Here is a 17,872-nt window from a genome sequence, read left to right on the forward strand (position 1 = left end):
GGCGAAAAGGTTGAACTTGTAACACCGAAAATGTTTTACACGAATTAAGAAGTGCGTAGGAATTGATTATTCGGCAGTACTCGTAGAATTCTTATCCGTTTTAAGGTTCTCTGGTTAAACTGAAAAAAAATTCGCTTTATTGTCTGTGCCTAGTTGATAACATGACGAGTTTAAATTGTATTGCCTCGTACAGTATAAATTTGTAGTGGCTTCAATACAGCCAACAGCACTAGATATTTTGGAGCCAACCCAACAATCGGAAAAGAATAGAAACGGAAAAATTAGCAGAATTATGAATCCCATTTCTTTAAGTTTCCAAATTAAGCATGAGTTATTCCAATGAGACACTGTTCGTTTTAATCTGTTTATTCGTTTCTATTCGATTTTATCTGTTCTTTCCTATCCCGTCATATTCGCGACAATGCCACCTCTAACAGCTTGTTCGTTTCAATTATTTATTTAGAATAAGGGATGGCAATTATCAATCCGAATTAATTCTTTTCAAAGAATACGAAACATCCGTTTGGATAAAGAAATCGGAATAGATCGTATTGAAATTCTCAATCCGTTTCTATTCTTTTCCGATTTTTGGGAAAGGAGAGTAGCAGGTTGAATTCACGTATCATAGGATGGCGGAGAAACCATTCAGTCTACACTGGAGTTGGACGGGTTTCATGAATGAAACCATCCCTTAGCATCAACAGGCGTCTCTTACTACGAAGTCTCTTCGATCGATCCGAACTACCGGGAATCCCCACCCTAAGGCTACGGGCTAAACGAGGCACCACCGAGCATCGCTTGTGCGTCTCTTTCAAGAATCCACCGATGACGTCAACGCCGCGGTGTGCTGCATCCCCCACGCTCACCCCGAACCCAAATACAGTCGCAAATCGGAGAACTCGCGACACTGTGACATCAGCGCAAATAATCCAATGGATTCAGCGGAGAAAAATGGTCAATTCTAAGCTGACGAAATTTTTTTAGGCGCATGAATACGATGATAAAAATTTCACAGCAAACTTCAATTGGGATGATAAATGTTGGGACCATGTCGCATCTTCGTCCATTCATCGAATTCTCAAAAAATCAGAATTCTTTTCAACCAACCATCTTACGGAGCGATAGGATTTCCTTGGCTCGTATCGTTCGGCAAATGAAACCAATAAAAGTGTAAGAAAAGAACGTTTTATCTTCGGCTCATGCTTCATCGGTTCAAAGACAAGAACATCCAAGCACTCGATTTATATCTCCCGTCAAAGGACGCGGTGACACGGTTTTCATTACTACCCATAACGGCCCCGCGTCCTTCTTTTTCCGGGCTTTGATTTTCCCTCAGCGATGAAATAAATTACTCGTACAAAAGGAAGGAGGGGTATTTCCCGGCCCCTCGAGATACTCCCCTTTCGTTTCGTTCATCCCTTGCTCTGACGCGTGGGCGTCGTAGGCGTAGGCGTTGCAGGTGGGGAGGAATCTGCGGGGGTGGCTGATCGACCGCCTGCCTCGCCACCGTGGCTCCCGCGCCGAGCCCTGCCACCCAGCACTGCTTCCCGGACCGTCAGAGCTTCAGGTGGTTTCACTTTCGAGTCTCCACTGATCGGCGCAACCCTCAGAACCAGACGGACGATAGAAGGAAGAAGACTAGCGAGAGGCTACTGCTTGGAGACAACAGGGACACGCTAAGGTGAAGTTTTAATTTTTAAACATTTGGGAGTACGAAGGTCAAATTCGTCGTTTATAAATATCGTAATATTAAACAAGTAAATTTGCGCTGTCAGAGAATTTTCTCATGCTTTCGGCACGGATGAGAAAAATTAACTATGTTACAGCATTAGTATTTCTAGCATTAAGCTAACACCGAACTTCTTGAAGAAAAACGAAGCTATTGCGTAAAAAATTTCTAGAGATGTTGGAATAATAGCAAATATTCGATTTTTGTTTTTCTTTTTACCAGTCAAATTTTCAACTCACCGACAGCGATGTGATTTTTGTGTTTGTTCATTCAGGCGTTGGGTAATTTTTTGGGTAGGATGAATGCTCCTTATGTAAATGTGGATACAGGTACCCTAAGGTAAGATTGATGTTGGAGCCTTTATCATCGCTTCAAGAACAAAGCTAATAGAATTACAATTTACTTGGAATATCATGTTTGTCGACCAGCTTTTCGTACACCTTGATAAATAATACGTCATTTCCACGTAACTGCTTCATTCCTCGTTATAATTATCAATTTTGGTATCCCATTGAATATGCAAGGCTTTAGAGATGATTTAAATATTCATCGAGGCGATAGAGAAACTTCTGAAATTGATATATTTTACGTAGTAACTTTAACGTGTCTTGTAACTGAAAAGTAGGTATGCTCAAGAACCTCGAGTTCAATATGACTTTTTCGAGTTCGCATAATATTTATATCGCACGTGATACTTACATTAATTATTACACAGAAATTCACATGGTTTCAATAACGAGAGTAATCTTCCAAATTAGCTATCCAGTAATAACCAACCGCGACGAGATAGAACGAAAAACTTGTAAAAGTAACATTTACTGTAAATTTTTCGAAAATTTTCATTATCAGTATACGTTGTTTGCTACTGTTTGAAAAAACGGGAACAAACGTTGTTTGTTACTTACTTATTTTCATGTCCCAAAACTTTGGCATATGGATACTACATTCGTCACGATCTATCGAACCTTTTCTTTTTAATATTGAACCAGGGTAGAATGTTTTATGGATCCAGCGTAGTGCGCTTCTATCTACAGATTAGAGATTAAACGTCTTTTTATAGGGCCCGTTATACCTATCCTTTGTATGTATATTAATCCGCTATCCATACATATTTCAAATTACTCGTAGTATATTAGTATAATCTCTCAGAATATTAAGAGCGTTTTTTACACCCACGCTGTTCTATAAAAATTTTTCAAAATATATTGCAAAATAATCGCTATTAGAGCCCTGACCCTAGTTTTTAAAACATAGCAGGAAACCGTCAAACTTTTATCTTTGCGTATTATCAGCTTCATGAAATCAGATATCAATTATTTACAAATTCCTTTGTCACACGACAGCCAGTTTGGAAAATTTATATTAGGAATATTTTGTAGATCAAAATAACGGCAAAAAATCTAAAAATTACTTGTCAGAGCTTTTGATGCCGTTACTGACTCGCTAGCTGGCTGCGGCTGACCGAATACTGCTCACACTACTTGCGTTGAATGTTCAGTCTACCTTTTCAGTACACAATAACTCTGTTGGAACCGTCGGAACTAAAGGTTCAGTTTCTGTTTATTCATTTATTTCAAACTTCGCATAAATATACGCACAGTTTATCGTTGCAATGAAACATGTAGAAGCATGGTTAAAGGCGAATGAGTTGGATTATTTGAAATATAAGTAGAACTGACAGCAGTACGCTGGTCATGGGCTCGTTTTCCTCAAGCGAACAATGGCTAATTTCAAGCCATATTATATTCAAGTACGATAATCCATACATGTTTATGTATATAAATCGTATCTCCATTTATTTTTCACGTTTCTGACTGTACACTGTAATTTTTTTTGTATTGATTTTTCCGCCCCGAATATTTGACAATGGTATAGGTATTTTTAATAGAGAGAGGCAGAAAGAGAACGAGAGAGAGAGAGAGAGAGAGAAAGAGATTATGATTATTTGCGCTTCAGAGCAATAATTATATTGACGTAGGAATTATGTTTAGTGAGTTAAAACCACGGAGCGTGACATACGCGACGATTTGTTGTTTGCAATAACGCTATCGATAAACTAGTTTATCATTATTATTTGGAATCACGAATACTGAGGAAAGAGGCGCAATAATACGGACTTGAGTCTCTGTAACAATGGCAGTTCTACGCATTTCAAATTAATAGTTTCGAGATACATGTTCCGAACCCCAAACTATAAGAGAATGCAAAAAAAAAATAATCGAATTTTGAAGTTTCTGGATGGTAATACCCCTTAATTGAGAAACAGTTTGGGTGCTTTTGTGCAGGTCTACCGGAGACCTTAGGGAGGCGTGTATAAGTACGGGTGATGTTTGCGCCGTCGACTTGGCAACAAGTTCCCTTGACTAATTAATATTTAAACAAGCCGCACCCTGTCCCACCAGGTTAATGTTGTCAGCTACCAACTAGCGCGTACTTACCTCATTCGCTTCCTCCGAGCATCAAGAACCCTAGCAAGCATTCAATTAATTTTCTACCCCATCGCCCAGCATTTATCTCAAACTTTGTTGACTCAAGGTACTTCACTGCTAAAATGTTTAATCGTGTTTATTTCCCCGTGCTCTCAATTTTCTTGACACATTCTAACTGCGGCAACAGGTCTCGTCGTAAAGCCAAAACTGTCGAAAACGGTCAGTGTTTAATTTCTTACATCTCTTCGTAGAGAAGGATTTTCCAATACGCAATTAAACCATACCTCATTTTGGCTTTGCTACGTTGAAGCATCATTGATGATGATAAGTTGCCGCTTCGGTATTTCATGCAGTAATCTGATTATTTTTTCGGATTAAAAATTATGGTTCTACTCATTTTCCAATAGGCGTACAACAAAAACGGGTTATCTTCAATAAAGTTGCGATTTCTACGGCTGAAGAGCGAAATAGTTATAGTAAAAATAAATTTCAATAGTATGAACATGGAATGAAGCGATTACGTTCAAAGATGAGGATTAAGTCAGTACTGCTTTCGTTGAACAGAAAATTATCATATTTTCATCAAAACTTTGAGATCGCGACGGCATACTTGCATTATGTTTTGAGTTTCTATTTTCTATTTTACAACTCCGATATTTTTCGAAAGAAACTTGTTATTACACTGCTGAAAGTATGCGATAATTCATCAAAACAGCAGATATTCATGTCCAGTTTTCGTTTAGCGTTGACATTGAAACTATGATATTTTGTGTAGATGGTTTCAGCGTGGCTTGGAATTCTGGCCATTGGTCTATTGGCATTGATGACCGATGCGCTGTCCACGACATTGATGGAAGATGTCCAACGAGCTGATCAAGCCCTACGACCTAAGGGTACGTTAAACGTGTCCGCAGAGTCGTTCATAGATATATGTAGTAAAATTGCAAGACCAGACGATTCTATAATTTCATTGTAATTTACAGTGAAACGCGCTCAAGAACTGCTTATGTTCGGAAACCAGCAGAATCGTCAAGCTGAAAATGCACCGGGTAACTTGTTCTCACCGACAGCTGAAAAACGTAAATAACATTTCAACGTTACATTCGCTCAAATTTTATGCGATACTTTGTCAAACTTGCACTCGACACGGCGATTGATCATAAAATAAATAATAATTACTCAGGAACAATCGGATCTTCGGGGCTGGAAGAAATAAAGAGCGCTTTCCCTGCGACGGAGAAGTTTAGCCGTACAAAACCGTTAGCGAGTGCGATGCACGAGGCATACCAGGAGAAACATTTACCCACCTACTACAAGGGTTATCAGTAAGTGTATTTTTTGAATCCGAAATTTTTAGCCCTAAAGAATTTTCAACTTTTCCGTCACCGCAACCTCGTTTCACTTTAATTATCGCCCAGGTACGGAAAGATACTTGACAACCAGCTGGAAGATAACCCGCGTAACTGGTTGGAAGATAACACACGCACCTGGGACGTTTCTGCGTATCCTCGATATTACAGCGTCGGTGATGACCGTCGCAAAAGATCCGACGGCAGCTTCTCATCCACACCTGCATCGACACACGCTCCGATGCAGTCGACTTCGTCCCCCCCAGCAACCGAAATGCCCCAGCAGCCCGTCGCTCAGGCGAAACGAAGGTAAGTTTTTAATTTTACTGAAAAAAAAAAAAAAAACACGCTCTTACTCAAATTCGATACCTCGTATTACCCGGTACTTAGTCTTTTGCTACCCATTGGCTCCTTCGAGCATTCCTTCGAACTGGTTAGTATAACGCAATTTCTCCCGTTGCGAACTAACGGCGTGGCACTTCGCCACCCTCTGGGAGAGTTTTTCCCTTTGACAATCTACTCTTTCGTCAATGATTAACCTTGCTCGGCCGCACTGTGACAATTTTATCCCAAGCCAAATTTCACTTCGGAACTTTATTCTACGTAGCGTTTTCGATTAGATACCAATGTATAGTATAAAATATGATAATTTTCGCAATCAAATCATCGTGGATTCACATTTTAGAACGATTCAAGAGAATTGAGGAATTTTTTTTTTTTTTTTTTGAAAAACTACGTGAATGCTTTGGTCTCAGTGCAATCGCGCTGGGTTAACCATTCCAACGGACCTAGCTCGAATTATTATCGATAAACACTTTAGTTGTCAGCCACGGGAGCAAATCGGGCATGAATTTATCCGTACAACGTATAATCGGTTTGCATGAACGCGATAGAGAAAAGTATTGGAGCCGAAGCTCTATAAGCTTAGTAATAAATCTATCTACCTATAAGGAATGCTTGTATCGAATGGGCTTTTAAGTTTCATCAAAGGAAAAAGATCATTTGAAACTGAATACCCGACCGGTGAACTTCATTAGGCAAATCCCAAATGGGCAAAGCGCAGTTGCGAAAAAAAGCTTTTTTAGTAACGAATGGCGAACGTGACAAGCACTGCAAGTGTACCTACCAACGACAAGCGAATAATTTGCATATATACGAAGTTACGAAACCGTCGACATTGAGTTTACAACCCACGTAAGCTAGACCGTGATATACATATTTATATAACCGCTATATGCGCGAACCCACGCGTTCTTCGTCCACAAATCGAGTTTAAATGAGTTATTGAAAAGTGTTTTGAAAAAACTGTTTAATTCTGTACAGACTTATACAGTGAATGTATTTTGAATTTCATAGGAGCTAATCTGTGAGTAAGAGCACGAAGAGAACATTTTTTCCCGTTAGAAAATGATAAGTCGGAAAGCTGCTCACTCTGAGCCTTCCAAATAACGTATTATGTTGTTTATGCGAAAGACAAATTGCGCGTTAATGGGTCCTTTCAACGTACACGAATAAAACCGACTGAAAATAATTGTACCAGTATGGCACATCTTGCGGTGGATGGTCATCGACTAATACCTCCGTGCATAATTCACTATCGCGTAATTAATCGAGTGCCCTCGACTCCTGCATTTAATAGAATGTTCCGCATGTTCGGTGCAATGCTGGGACACCACAAGGGTTTTGTCGCAGGTTACCAGGCCACCTGTAGCGTGGGCGCAGAAGGCAGTATGGATCGATCTGTTTTGTTATCTGGATAGGGTCGTCGGTTGCGCTTGCGAAATGGTTCGCACGACGGTTGCCAAGCAACGTGTCGATCGAGAGAGAAAACCATGAAAGAGAAGAGGACTATAAAACTATGGAGACGTAACGATGATTCGCTTCGTCGTCTGTTGCGTCGACAGAGACTGTTGCACTCGATAAAGGTGAAAAGTTAATGCGCAGTATTGTTACGCAGGGAAAGAGCCTTACAGCCCTTGTATCGAGCACAGGATAATAAAGAGCATGGTTCTAAGGCTGAATAATCTGCCGCTTGAACTGACCTAAATTTCTATCCACAATCCATATCAAGAAAGCTGTTGAACAACTTATTATACCAACAACACGCGCAGTCCTTCATCCTTAGAAATCGCTCAAAGCGATGACAATCATCCATAGGTCGTGGGGATTTTAGAGTAAGCGTTGATAAGCGTCCGGCTCATTTAGTTATACATACGTAGGTGCTTTCGTTGAGCAAATCGTAGTCGCGTACCGCAACTCGGAGTCATTTTAACTGGTCGTTACGTTTAAGTACAGCTTGAAATTAATGTTTTCTAAACTACGTAGTCCCAAAGGACTAGGATTGGACGTGAGGCGCCCGTCATTCCCGTTCTAGGTGGGTGAAGATAGATGCGGATATGGGAATGAGGCGGTCGATAGCTCTGCAGAAGTCTGTATTTTCGAGGGTTCACTGTCGGGGGTTTGGGAGGGGCTCATGGATCGGAAAAGGTGAATGGAAGCCCCAGCTGTAAACTGGGTCATGCAGTTTGGCGCTCGTTGTTTTCCAAATGTTGAAGGGGATGGAGGGTAGCACGCGTCATCTGGACCACCCGATCAGGCAGAGTTGGGTATCGACCGACCACGATTAATGCGCCCATTCGGAGTCCTGAAACAGCAGTGTCCTAAAGTTCTCCGAATCACTAGTCAGGTCCGGAGCAATTTAGAGGGTCTAAATTATGCGATTACCCGTTAACGTCGGCTTTCCGAATTTAAGCGCATCTCGCGGATCATCGGGTTACTTATTATCATTTATCAAATGTAATAAAGCTGAAGCTAGCAGCTAGAGTTTGCAGCCCCATGTGTTAAACTAGAAAAACGCTGTTCAGTTTTATCCTCATAATTCTATAAAAGTATGGGGGATTCAAGGTATTTCACAAAATTTTGATGCTTGGACTTCACTCTCACATCCCATTCAAATGAACAATAGAACATTTGGCTGCTAGCTTCAGCCTCGTCCAAATCTAACAACGTCCGATCAGACAAGCAGCAGCTTTATCTATTACTCTAAGTATTGCTTGATGGATGAACAATTCTATGCGTTCCGGTCACGCGACGGTGAAAGGTCATCTCGATATATGTTACATACACTGGAACATGTTTCCAAGAAGTAATTTTGCCCACTGCGGACCGACTGTAATTGGATAAATAACATTGTACTATAGGGATATCGTTTGACGTCGTGTACGGCAATTGTCGGACATTTATTCTTAACCTTTAACTATATAAACGACACACGCGTTAGTCCTTGGGCTTTTTTTCATCTGTTTCACAGCCTTCCGTTGTACCAGGAATCTCGCTACAAGCGGGAACTAGACCCTCAGGATGTTCTGGCACTTCTGTCACTTTGGGAAGCTGAGCGTCGCGAAGGGTAATGTTATTTGATACTACAATAAAGCTTCGTTACTATTTTTAACCACTAAAAAAAACATAGATTAAAATTCAAGAAAATTAAACCTACACTTTTCCGGGTTCAGAAACTGGCCCGCGTATGATACTGACGAGTACGAAAATGGGGACGACGAAAACAGCATCGTAGACGTTGACGAGGAAGATCCTAGGAATGGTAAGTTCGTCCTTATAATTCTGACGTTGAAGGTCAGTCAAGGACCTACTCAGTCCTCACTTCGATTCTATCGTAATGCTATATTTTTCGTGAAATAAAACAGGCGCTGCTTGGTTAGAGGGGCCTATCTATTCGCCGCGGCACTTTAGCGTAGGAAACGATGCCCTCGCATCTTCTGATATTGGAATTCCCCGATCACGGCCTGCAAACTATTATGACCGATACGGCAATCAGTTCGGTCAACAGTACGGCGGTGCTCTGTACGGTACACCTCAGTACGGAACTGGTTACACTCGGAACGATTACAACCCGGACAAGAGATTTATGGTTTCCAAGAGGAGGTCGCAGGTAAGTCGAAGATAAAAGACGGGAAAGATTCTTAGCCATCGAAAGATATGGTACTGAAAGATGGGTAACGACATTTTTTGGGGTTCAGGCCTACAGACCTTACGATGGAAGGAAAGCCATGGTCAACCTTGCCGAACTCTTGAGAGCGCTTCCGCAAAATTATGGCAGCTACCCAAATGACAGAGCTGAATCAAGCTACTACCACCGCATTAATTTGTAATTTTATCCGAACGATACGATGAACCATCGAAACGAACCAATGATTTCAGGTTCGTTTGTCTGAAAAGAAATCATTTGTCTTGGTATCAGGTAAACGTCTGCAATTAACACATTGTGAATAAAGTTTTCTGTTTCAAGCATCTAAATCTTGTGTAGGTACCTATATTACCTGTATATATACAACGCGATATAGTTACGTACGTATCGATTCTTTCATCCATGGTACTTACTGTTATAACACAATAAAGCTGACACGCTGATTGATCCCATTTATCCATGTGAGAAATTCGCGTTCTACGGCTTTTGAGTAACAGGGGACTTGTCAATAATGTTTTCAGCTTTTGAAAGTGAACTGAGAAACGGATCAACGCATTACAATGCAATGATTTATTACTTATGAATTGTACACAAATCCAGTCTGCTTGTAATGATCTTTATTTAGTTCATTCCTGACATCACATTTATTGAACTGTTCGTTTAAATTTATTTTATTTTAATCTTAGCTAAAGTGAAGATGTCTTGTTTTCGAAATCAATATGACCGGTTCGGTTCTTTACTGAAATCGTGGTAAAGAAAAAAAAGATGCAAAGCCGCCTTGCTTCTATTCAAAGTAACGCAACTAACATATCTAATTACCAAATCACCGTGCTACCACACCTTCGAAACCATGGAACTGAAAGTTGGTATTATAAATACCAAATTTGTGGAAACTGTTTACACATGCAAGACTATAATATCTACTAATTAATATAACGAGATTGACGTATATTTAACCCCTGACTGTGTCGTTGTGATCTATGGTTAACCGAAGATCATCTGAATTCTTCGACATGCAAAGTCTTCCGATAACCAATTACAATTCCTGACAATTGATTGATTGAATACCGGGATGTTTGGAATAATTCTAGCATCATGAAGTTTCGCGTTATTCACTGGATGCTCTGTGTTTTGCATTAGAAAATATTTTTTTGTGAATAATAGTTTAACTATAACGCCAGAGCTAATGAAATGTGATTTTGAACATTGAAAAACGCGATAGGATATCAGATGAACACATGGCATGTGTGAAACAAATTTTGTAACTTTCATTTCACATGCTTTGGCTGTAGGTTTTGCGAAATTGACTCGAACTCACAGCTGAGATTTTGGTCCGTTGGATTTTATCCTCCTTTTGGGACTCTATTGCTAATTCGCATACATAAATGGTAGGAAGGGTAATTTGCAAAGCGTTACTCTCTAGATTCTCCAGTTAACCATAGGCTAACTAAGATTGTATTAGTATAGTGTACTTAAAGTATGTTTCAATATGTTTCACCTGACTGCGTTTATAGTATTTATGTCAAATGAAATTTTTTTCTAATGCTGGAATTGGAACCACATTGCAGGAAGATTACGCAATTTTTGCAATCAATTACGTTTTAATAAATGTGCTTATAGCTATGTGACATAACGATTCATCAATTACATACATAACTTATCAATTATACGGAATTTTCTACATTCACAGAAGGATTTGGTCCAAATTCAAACCCCAAATCTCGTCTCAGCTTGCGAAACTAATTATTTCAATTAATGGATGATAATATCATGAGCTTACTTCACTGATAATATAAATCATTGAAACAATAATTTTTGCTAAATGAATTAGTCTTTGAATTTATTAAAATTCTTGTAACAACTGTGCAAACCTGAAACATGTATAATGAGATAGAAATGCTCGTTAAATTTAACTCCAACTTGTTCTGCGCGACAGCGACCGAGTTATGTTTCGTTGCATAGTCAAGCATTTATTCGATCGAAAATGTCAAGACACTAACCGTATACGAAGGGCTTATTTTAAGCGTACCCTTTGGATTCTATTGTAATTTGTATAAACTATAATATTGTCAATACTATTGTATGTGTCTATAAGTGGTATGACAAATTTTCAAATGATACGACAGATTTATTGCGTCCTAAAAACGAAATGCGGTGACCGTAATTCAAGGTGCTATATGCATTGTGATGTCATGAAGAGTATCGAGATAACTTTGATAGTTTGAATATGATCAGAGGGCAAGGGTAACGTAAAATATTGCAGTCAAATTGAGAGGAGAAAAAATAAGTAAAATAAAAGGTTCAAACTAATCTGTCCCTCTTCGTTGGATGATGTAAAATCAATCACCAATCGAATTCGATTGAGGGCATGGATGGAAAAGAGAGCCTAAGTCGATTTCGACCTTTTTCCAATGATCTCAATGCTTGACACAAAGCAGGTATGTATATAGAACAAGCTCTGAAATCGGATTAGGCTCCTTTGAAAAAAATCTATTCAAATGCCATCAAGCTCATGGCATTTAAATGTGTATTTTACAGGGTTGTAAGCGGTGGGTATGTCTCGTATCAGAAGAACGTCACGCGATTTTGAAACGATTGACAACTGACTGTTATTTTGCAAATCTAATTAAAAAAAACAAACAATAACTGTCCACAGAAAAGTGTGGCAATGATAAAATACAGGCATTACCGAGGCATATGCGACTACAGCTTTACCACGTTTTTCTCGGTTTTTTCGAAACGAAGATCTTCGATTTAGGCCGATTTAGCCAGGTTGTTCCATCCATATCTTCAGATACGATACCCTCGCGTTACGACATATACTACTTTGCCGTGATATATGGTCATTTGTAGTCTACCTATGTAATGTAATGTTACAATCTAATCTGATACATATGCATATATATGTGTGTGTGTGTGTGTGTATACATGTATATGTATATATATATATATATATATATATATATACAATAACTTTACCTTGAAAATATTTTTCAATCAGTGGTGCTTTCGTTCGATCAATGTATGGGTAAAGTGTAAGAGGGATAAGAGACGAACAATAAAAGATTATATTCTATGCATGCACTATCCGACTTTCCCAATTCATGTTTAATTTATTTCACTTCAGTCGTTTTCGACACGAACATTTTAGCGTTATAGTCAGGTTTCTAGGGATGCGCCCTAATTGTGGGGCAAACTCTTTTGTTCGTACAGCGATAATAATCATTTATTTAAATCAGAAATAGGAGTTGCATAATATATTTTTAGAGAGTAGATTTTTATATTAGTCGTAAATGGGCTGCTGTTTAACATATATTGAGAGAACTGTGAATAATCGTTTGTCTGCTCTCGAACATTTAATTCGCGATTCCCGACTGTACGTTAATTACAAATACGTGAAGAAAGCAAGAAAAACATACGCCTAGCTATGACAGCTCACTTTTGTTAATTAATCTTGCGATATGATTTGATCGAATGACCCTCGTCGTTTGGCTGTAATCAGACGTGTCACATCTGCCTCGGGAAGCTCGTAACCGTACAGAAAAACGTCTGATGGAAGCCAATGAAATGAATCGTGCTAGCACGTCTGAAGAGAAACCTGGCTCGAAGAAGGTTGCCAAATCACAATTGAACAGAAAGCTGATGGATGCCTGCACAAATCGCGATGTCAATACGGCGAGAAAAGTGATTCTTCAAGGGGCGAACGTTAACCATCGTACTTCACACGATGTCACGCCGATTCTTGTAGCCGCCGAACACGGTGACCTTGATCTGATCGTCCTGCTCTGCAGTCAGCCCAACTGCACCGTCGATCTCCAACAGAAGACCATACACGGTGAAACGAAGCCTCTTTTCGTGTTCATTTCAGACATTTATACGTTCATGTACATAGAAGGGATTGTCGCGTAGACGACGTTCGCATTACGGCGAATTTTATTCAGGAGCGACTCCCTTGCATTTGACCGTTTTCTTCGGACACAGGCAAGCGATGCTGGAGCTTTTGCGCCGAGGTGCGTCGACCGTCTGTTGGGACAACCTGGGTCGTTATCCCCTGCATTTTGCCGTCACGCAGAAGGACGTCGGGGCTGCAAGAGTTCTCCTCAAGTACGGCGCGCCGGTCAACGTCTATGATACTTTCTTCGAGAGCCCTCTCTACAACAGCGTAATGAGGAAACCCTGCGTGGCTATGGCAAAGCTTCTTCTGGCCAACGGGTAGATTTTGCCCATGAAATATTCACCTCGAGTCATATTACGCGTGATGTTCGAACGATCAGGGCCTCCACGGATCCCCCGCCTCAAAGCATTGGCTTAGGGCTGCTTCTGGAAGCAGTTTTGGGCGTTCGGGCCAGCTCAGATTTCGAAGCCGTCAAAGCTCTGATTCGGGCTGGAGCGAATGTGAACATCGCAGACCCGATGGCCCGGAGAACGCCGCTTCACTTAGCAGCAATTAACGGCCGATTGGAGTTGGCGCAGTAAGTTTTCACTTTGGCATTGGGCAGGTGTTTCGATCTTACAATCGCTTATCCAATTATACTTCCAGATACCTAATCCAGCATGGCGCAGACTTATACGCAAAGAATCGCGCCGGACAAACTCCATTGGAGGTTGCATTCAACTATCGTAACCTGCAGGTTGCTCGTTTGATTGAGGACAACCGCAAATTGCAAGCAGAGAGTTATACGAGTCAAATTCTAGAGAACACTGAAGGTTCTGATTCACTGATCAATCGCTCAGACTAGCTATTGAACACTATCTCTCAGTATCTATGAAATGACGACTATGAATTTGTTAATAAGTTTTTTTATTATGTCTTAATATTTCACTTATTACATAATTTCATACAATCATTTTCATTTAGGGATATTTCGGTATTGCACAAAACAGGATCTCAACATAGTAAAAGAAGGAATTATAGTTTGCAAAGTTTATTTGATGATCAACATACACAGAAGTTCATAATACTTTTCAAAAGTAACTACGAAGTATATTCCGAATCCATGTAATCAGATATTAAAGATATAATTATTCAAATATGTATAAACCTCGACAAAGTTCGAGGTGTTCAGAAAAATAAGAATGAAAATTACGAGTGAAAAGTTTAATTTTTTGAGAGCGTGTGCTGAAGCGACGCGTAAAATACTGAGCACTGAATTGTTATCCCAGGTGGATTGACTGGTACATAGTCGTACACGATGTCAGCTGCCGCGTAAAGATCTTTGAGCATTGTAACCGCCATGTCCAATTCACTGCAAGGTTTCTGCACAAGGTTATGCAGTAATTCAATCATTTTTATCACTTCGGTGATAATGTTAGGAATGTTTTGAGTGATATCTTTTTGTAAGAAATCACCATGTGTTACAAGGTATTGTTGCAAAAGGCATCAATTTTAGTTTTGCCCTATTGAGTAACTGCTTTTTGCTGGAACGTAAACAAGACAAAGTAGTAATAAGCGAAAGTGTTCTATCAATGAACATGCAAATGAAAGATTCATGTTTTCGCACAGATTATACTTGTGAAAAAACTTTATTGTTTTTCAGGTATGGTTAAGTGAGGTCCATGGTTATTATACCTCTACATTATAATTACCTTGTAGCTACAATGAGTGACGAGCGTGGGCCAATCTTCTTTGCAAGGGATGCATTCACACATCAAGTTTCGATCCTGAAGACGTCCGCGTCTTTTGCTTTTGTCCATCACAATGTAACGGGGTACATAGATTCTGAATATCTGGAATAAAAATTCAAGTAACTGTACATTTATGAGCCATGAAAGATGTTCCGAGAACTGCTACTTCTTGTTCAACTACATCGCCGACTTCAATCTCATATCATGGAACCATTTCTTATTACCTGTTCGCCTTTCTCAATAGGATAGGCAGCATACAGAGCAAGGTGGTCTGTATACCATTGTTCTATTGTATTTGGATCACATGAATGATTCGCCAGACGACAAAGAGCCAAAAGTGTGAGTCCGTGATCATAAGAAGTTGAACAACATGATGCACCGAACTGTCGAATCAAAATATTTCATTAAAGTACAAAGTAACTGATTGGATCTAAAAAAAATGTCATATCAATGCAAAAATTTGTGCACAAAGGAGTTAATTTATGAAATTCTATTTGACGCAATTCAATAGTAAATTGAAGCACTCGTACAACTGTAGCCTTCATTAAACTAATATCCACGTTTCTCAGCATCAGCTCTCCAACAAATATTACATGTGGATTTTTTGTAAATGTATAATTTACTTCCATCTTCTTCCCGAACATCTCAGTCTCTCTTCCGATCATACATATTGATAATGCACACCACAGAACACTAACTAGTTGCTTTAGCACAAAGGAAGAGCCAACATTATTTGGCAGGGTATAAATGTTGCGGTACTGTTCATTGCAGAATTTTCCATCGTTGATATTTTCCTTTGTATGTGAACCTGCAAACGTACCCAATGGAGTTAAAATTTATTCCATAAGCTGAATTTGCTGAAAAGAAGGTAACCTCATTCACTTGCTAAACCAGGGGTTTTTCTTTGAATTTCAATGATTGGTTCTAATTTCTAATTTAAATTTAATCCTATCAAATAGCAGTATGACAAATGTATATTTACACCTTTGAATCGATCGACATGTGCAAGCTCTTCCTTCAATGTAGCCAATTTCATTCCTTTTTGTGAAATCATTATAGTGAGTCTTACACCAAGCCAATATTGTTCAGGGACAGAGAAACACAACAAGAATCCCATAATTGAGCATTCTATCTCATGGTATTCGTTCCAGGCTTTGTCTCTGCAAAGTTCTGAGTAGTATGCTGCATAAACACAATATTTACATGGGATCAGGGTCCAGGATATTTGCAAACAGTGTGAGCAGTAAGTATAAATACTCCAATGGTCGAGGATTGTGCAATGTGGTTTTTCTAAAATCAGAATTTCGCCAGGTTTAATTTTCCGGGTAGCAATAAGATGCCGGACAAGTTTTGCCGAGTGCTCGACCGCAATCGCATCAGAGGCACAGGGAATTTTTACATTTGGTGCAGATATTTTTGGCATTGGATGTTGGGTCACATTTACTTGAGACTCAGCAATAGCCGTTCGTGGTGTTGTAATCAATGCTTTTAGCTAATTTTCAATTTTGTTCTTCTTATCATTGCTCAGAGATGTCTTATCCAACCAAATTAAAGTTTCTTGAAAAGTTGAATCGACATCAGGACTTCCTAGTGCTGCCAAACATAGTCCTTTTCGCTTGTATAGCTTACTTTTTAATTTGTCTGGGTAATTCAGGTCCACAGCTCTATTAATGTCACTTACACAATCCTTGTATTTTTTAGCTCAAATAGGGCTGCAGCCCTATTACCAGCGCTAGTTCTTCAGACGAATCTACAGCATATGCTATGCTTTTGGTATATTGTCTTATAGCCCGGTAGTACAGGCCAATCACAAAGCTTTTATTTCCATTTTGGCACGATATCACTGAGCGCTCAGAACCTTTCTTCTTACATGTTGAATCAAACAAGGCATCTGAATACTGGACTACTAATTCCATGGCAAATGTAAAACGCTATTCGTGAGTTTTGAACCTCTTGAATTTACTGAAAATATCTTTGTCCATCATCAGCTCGGATAGAAGTAGCTGCTTTTTGAGACTCGAAGGTTTGCGCATCTGAGCAATTAACTTCAGTATTAATAATCTACATAGCTTGAATCAATCAGCAGAGTTTAGTCATAAGTATTAACGAACGATGCAGGATTCGTAAATTTGATCGTTTTTGCATAGTGCAACCATAAAATTAGTGATCCAATTAGGGCTAGCATTATCATATTGAACGAAGTAATTAAAAATAGTTTGTTTAGTTCCAAATTAAAATCTGCTTAAGTCTATACGGGTGAATTGTAATAAATAAACTTACATTTTTGAATTTAGAAGACATAACTAGACTTAGATCAGTCTAATAAATGCTCATCAGTTCAGTTTTTACAATTCTAAAAGAATATTCTAACAATAAAAAACTGAAAAGTTCTTGTGGATACGTTTAATTGTATCACATTTGCCTAAATAATCAAAGCTCATATCAATTGCACAATTCGTTCGTATTCGAAGGACGCCGGTTAAATCGGTATGGCGCAGTAGAGCGATAACTTGGGACGCGGTAGAACGCGGCAGCTAAGGTGGTGATTCCCGCGCTTTTGAGGATCTCTCAGAGCATATACCTAGAGATGCGCCTGCGAGTGAAAGTAGCGATCATTGGTGACGGCGACAATTCATTGCAGTAAAATGCATGGCGCTGATTGGCTCTCACCAAGAATTGGACGAACCCAGCGTTTCCGAATATCGCCGCGACGGCGCTAGTATAGCGAGCCGTCATTTTCTAGTCGTTGGACGTG

General features: G+C 39.5%; 2 protein-coding genes across 2 annotated transcripts; one reads left to right on the plus strand and one right to left on the minus strand.

Annotated features, from left to right (window-relative positions):
* Nucleotides 1-1,523: 1,523 nt before the first annotated feature.
* On the plus strand, nucleotides 1,524-12,143 carry LOC107222035 (prohormone-2). Its single transcript, XM_015661241.2, has 9 exons — nucleotides 1,524-1,681; nucleotides 4,934-5,051; nucleotides 5,142-5,237; nucleotides 5,342-5,483; nucleotides 5,577-5,816; nucleotides 8,818-8,913; nucleotides 9,020-9,108; nucleotides 9,212-9,456; nucleotides 9,545-12,143. Exons 2-9 carry the CDS (start codon nucleotides 4,934-4,936, stop codon nucleotides 9,674-9,676), a joined length of 1,158 nt encoding a protein of 385 aa, XP_015516727.1. The 5' UTR covers nucleotides 1,524-1,681; the 3' UTR covers nucleotides 9,677-12,143.
* A 2,536-nt stretch (nucleotides 12,144-14,679) lies between these two features.
* LOC107222000 (SET and MYND domain-containing protein 4-like) lies at nucleotides 14,680-17,664 on the minus strand. Its single transcript, XM_046746770.1, has 6 exons — nucleotides 17,398-17,664; nucleotides 16,102-17,150; nucleotides 15,648-15,925; nucleotides 15,342-15,500; nucleotides 15,079-15,219; nucleotides 14,680-14,910 (listed from the first exon to the last, which is right to left on the minus strand). The coding sequence occupies exons 2-6, from the start codon at nucleotides 16,538-16,540 to the stop codon at nucleotides 14,890-14,892; spliced, it is 1,038 nt and encodes a 345-aa protein (XP_046602726.1). The 5' UTR covers nucleotides 16,541-17,150; nucleotides 17,398-17,664; the 3' UTR covers nucleotides 14,680-14,889.
* Between the last annotated feature and the right edge of the window lie 208 nt (nucleotides 17,665-17,872).

Source organism: Neodiprion lecontei, chromosome 1 (assembly GCF_021901455.1).
Source record: "Neodiprion lecontei isolate iyNeoLeco1 chromosome 1, iyNeoLeco1.1, whole genome shotgun sequence".
NCBI lineage: Eukaryota > Metazoa > Arthropoda > Insecta > Hymenoptera > Diprionidae > Neodiprion > Neodiprion lecontei.

Bases quoted from the DNA above. Each gene is read 5' to 3' on its own strand.
- LOC107222035 (XM_015661241.2), top strand. From the start codon at position 4,934: ATGGTTTCAGCGTGGCTTGGAATTCTGGCCATTGGTCTATTGGCATTG. The intron at 8,914-9,019 runs GTAATGTTATTT...TTCCGGGTTCAG, and splicing joins GAAGCTGAGCGTCGCGAAGG to AAACTGGCCCGCGTATGATA. The intron at 9,109-9,211 runs GTAAGTTCGTCC...GAAATAAAACAG, and splicing joins CGAGGAAGATCCTAGGAATG to GCGCTGCTTGGTTAGAGGGG.
- LOC107222000 (XM_046746770.1), bottom strand. From the start codon at position 16,540: ATGCCAAAAATATCTGCACCAAATGTAAAAATTCCCTGTGCCTCTGAT. The intron at 15,926-16,101 runs GTGTAAATATAC...GTACGTTTGCAG, and splicing joins ACATGTCGATCGATTCAAAG to GTTCACATACAAAGGAAAAT. The intron at 15,501-15,647 runs GTACGAGTGCTT...TTGATTCGACAG, and splicing joins GTTTAATGAAGGCTACAGTT to TTCGGTGCATCATGTTGTTC.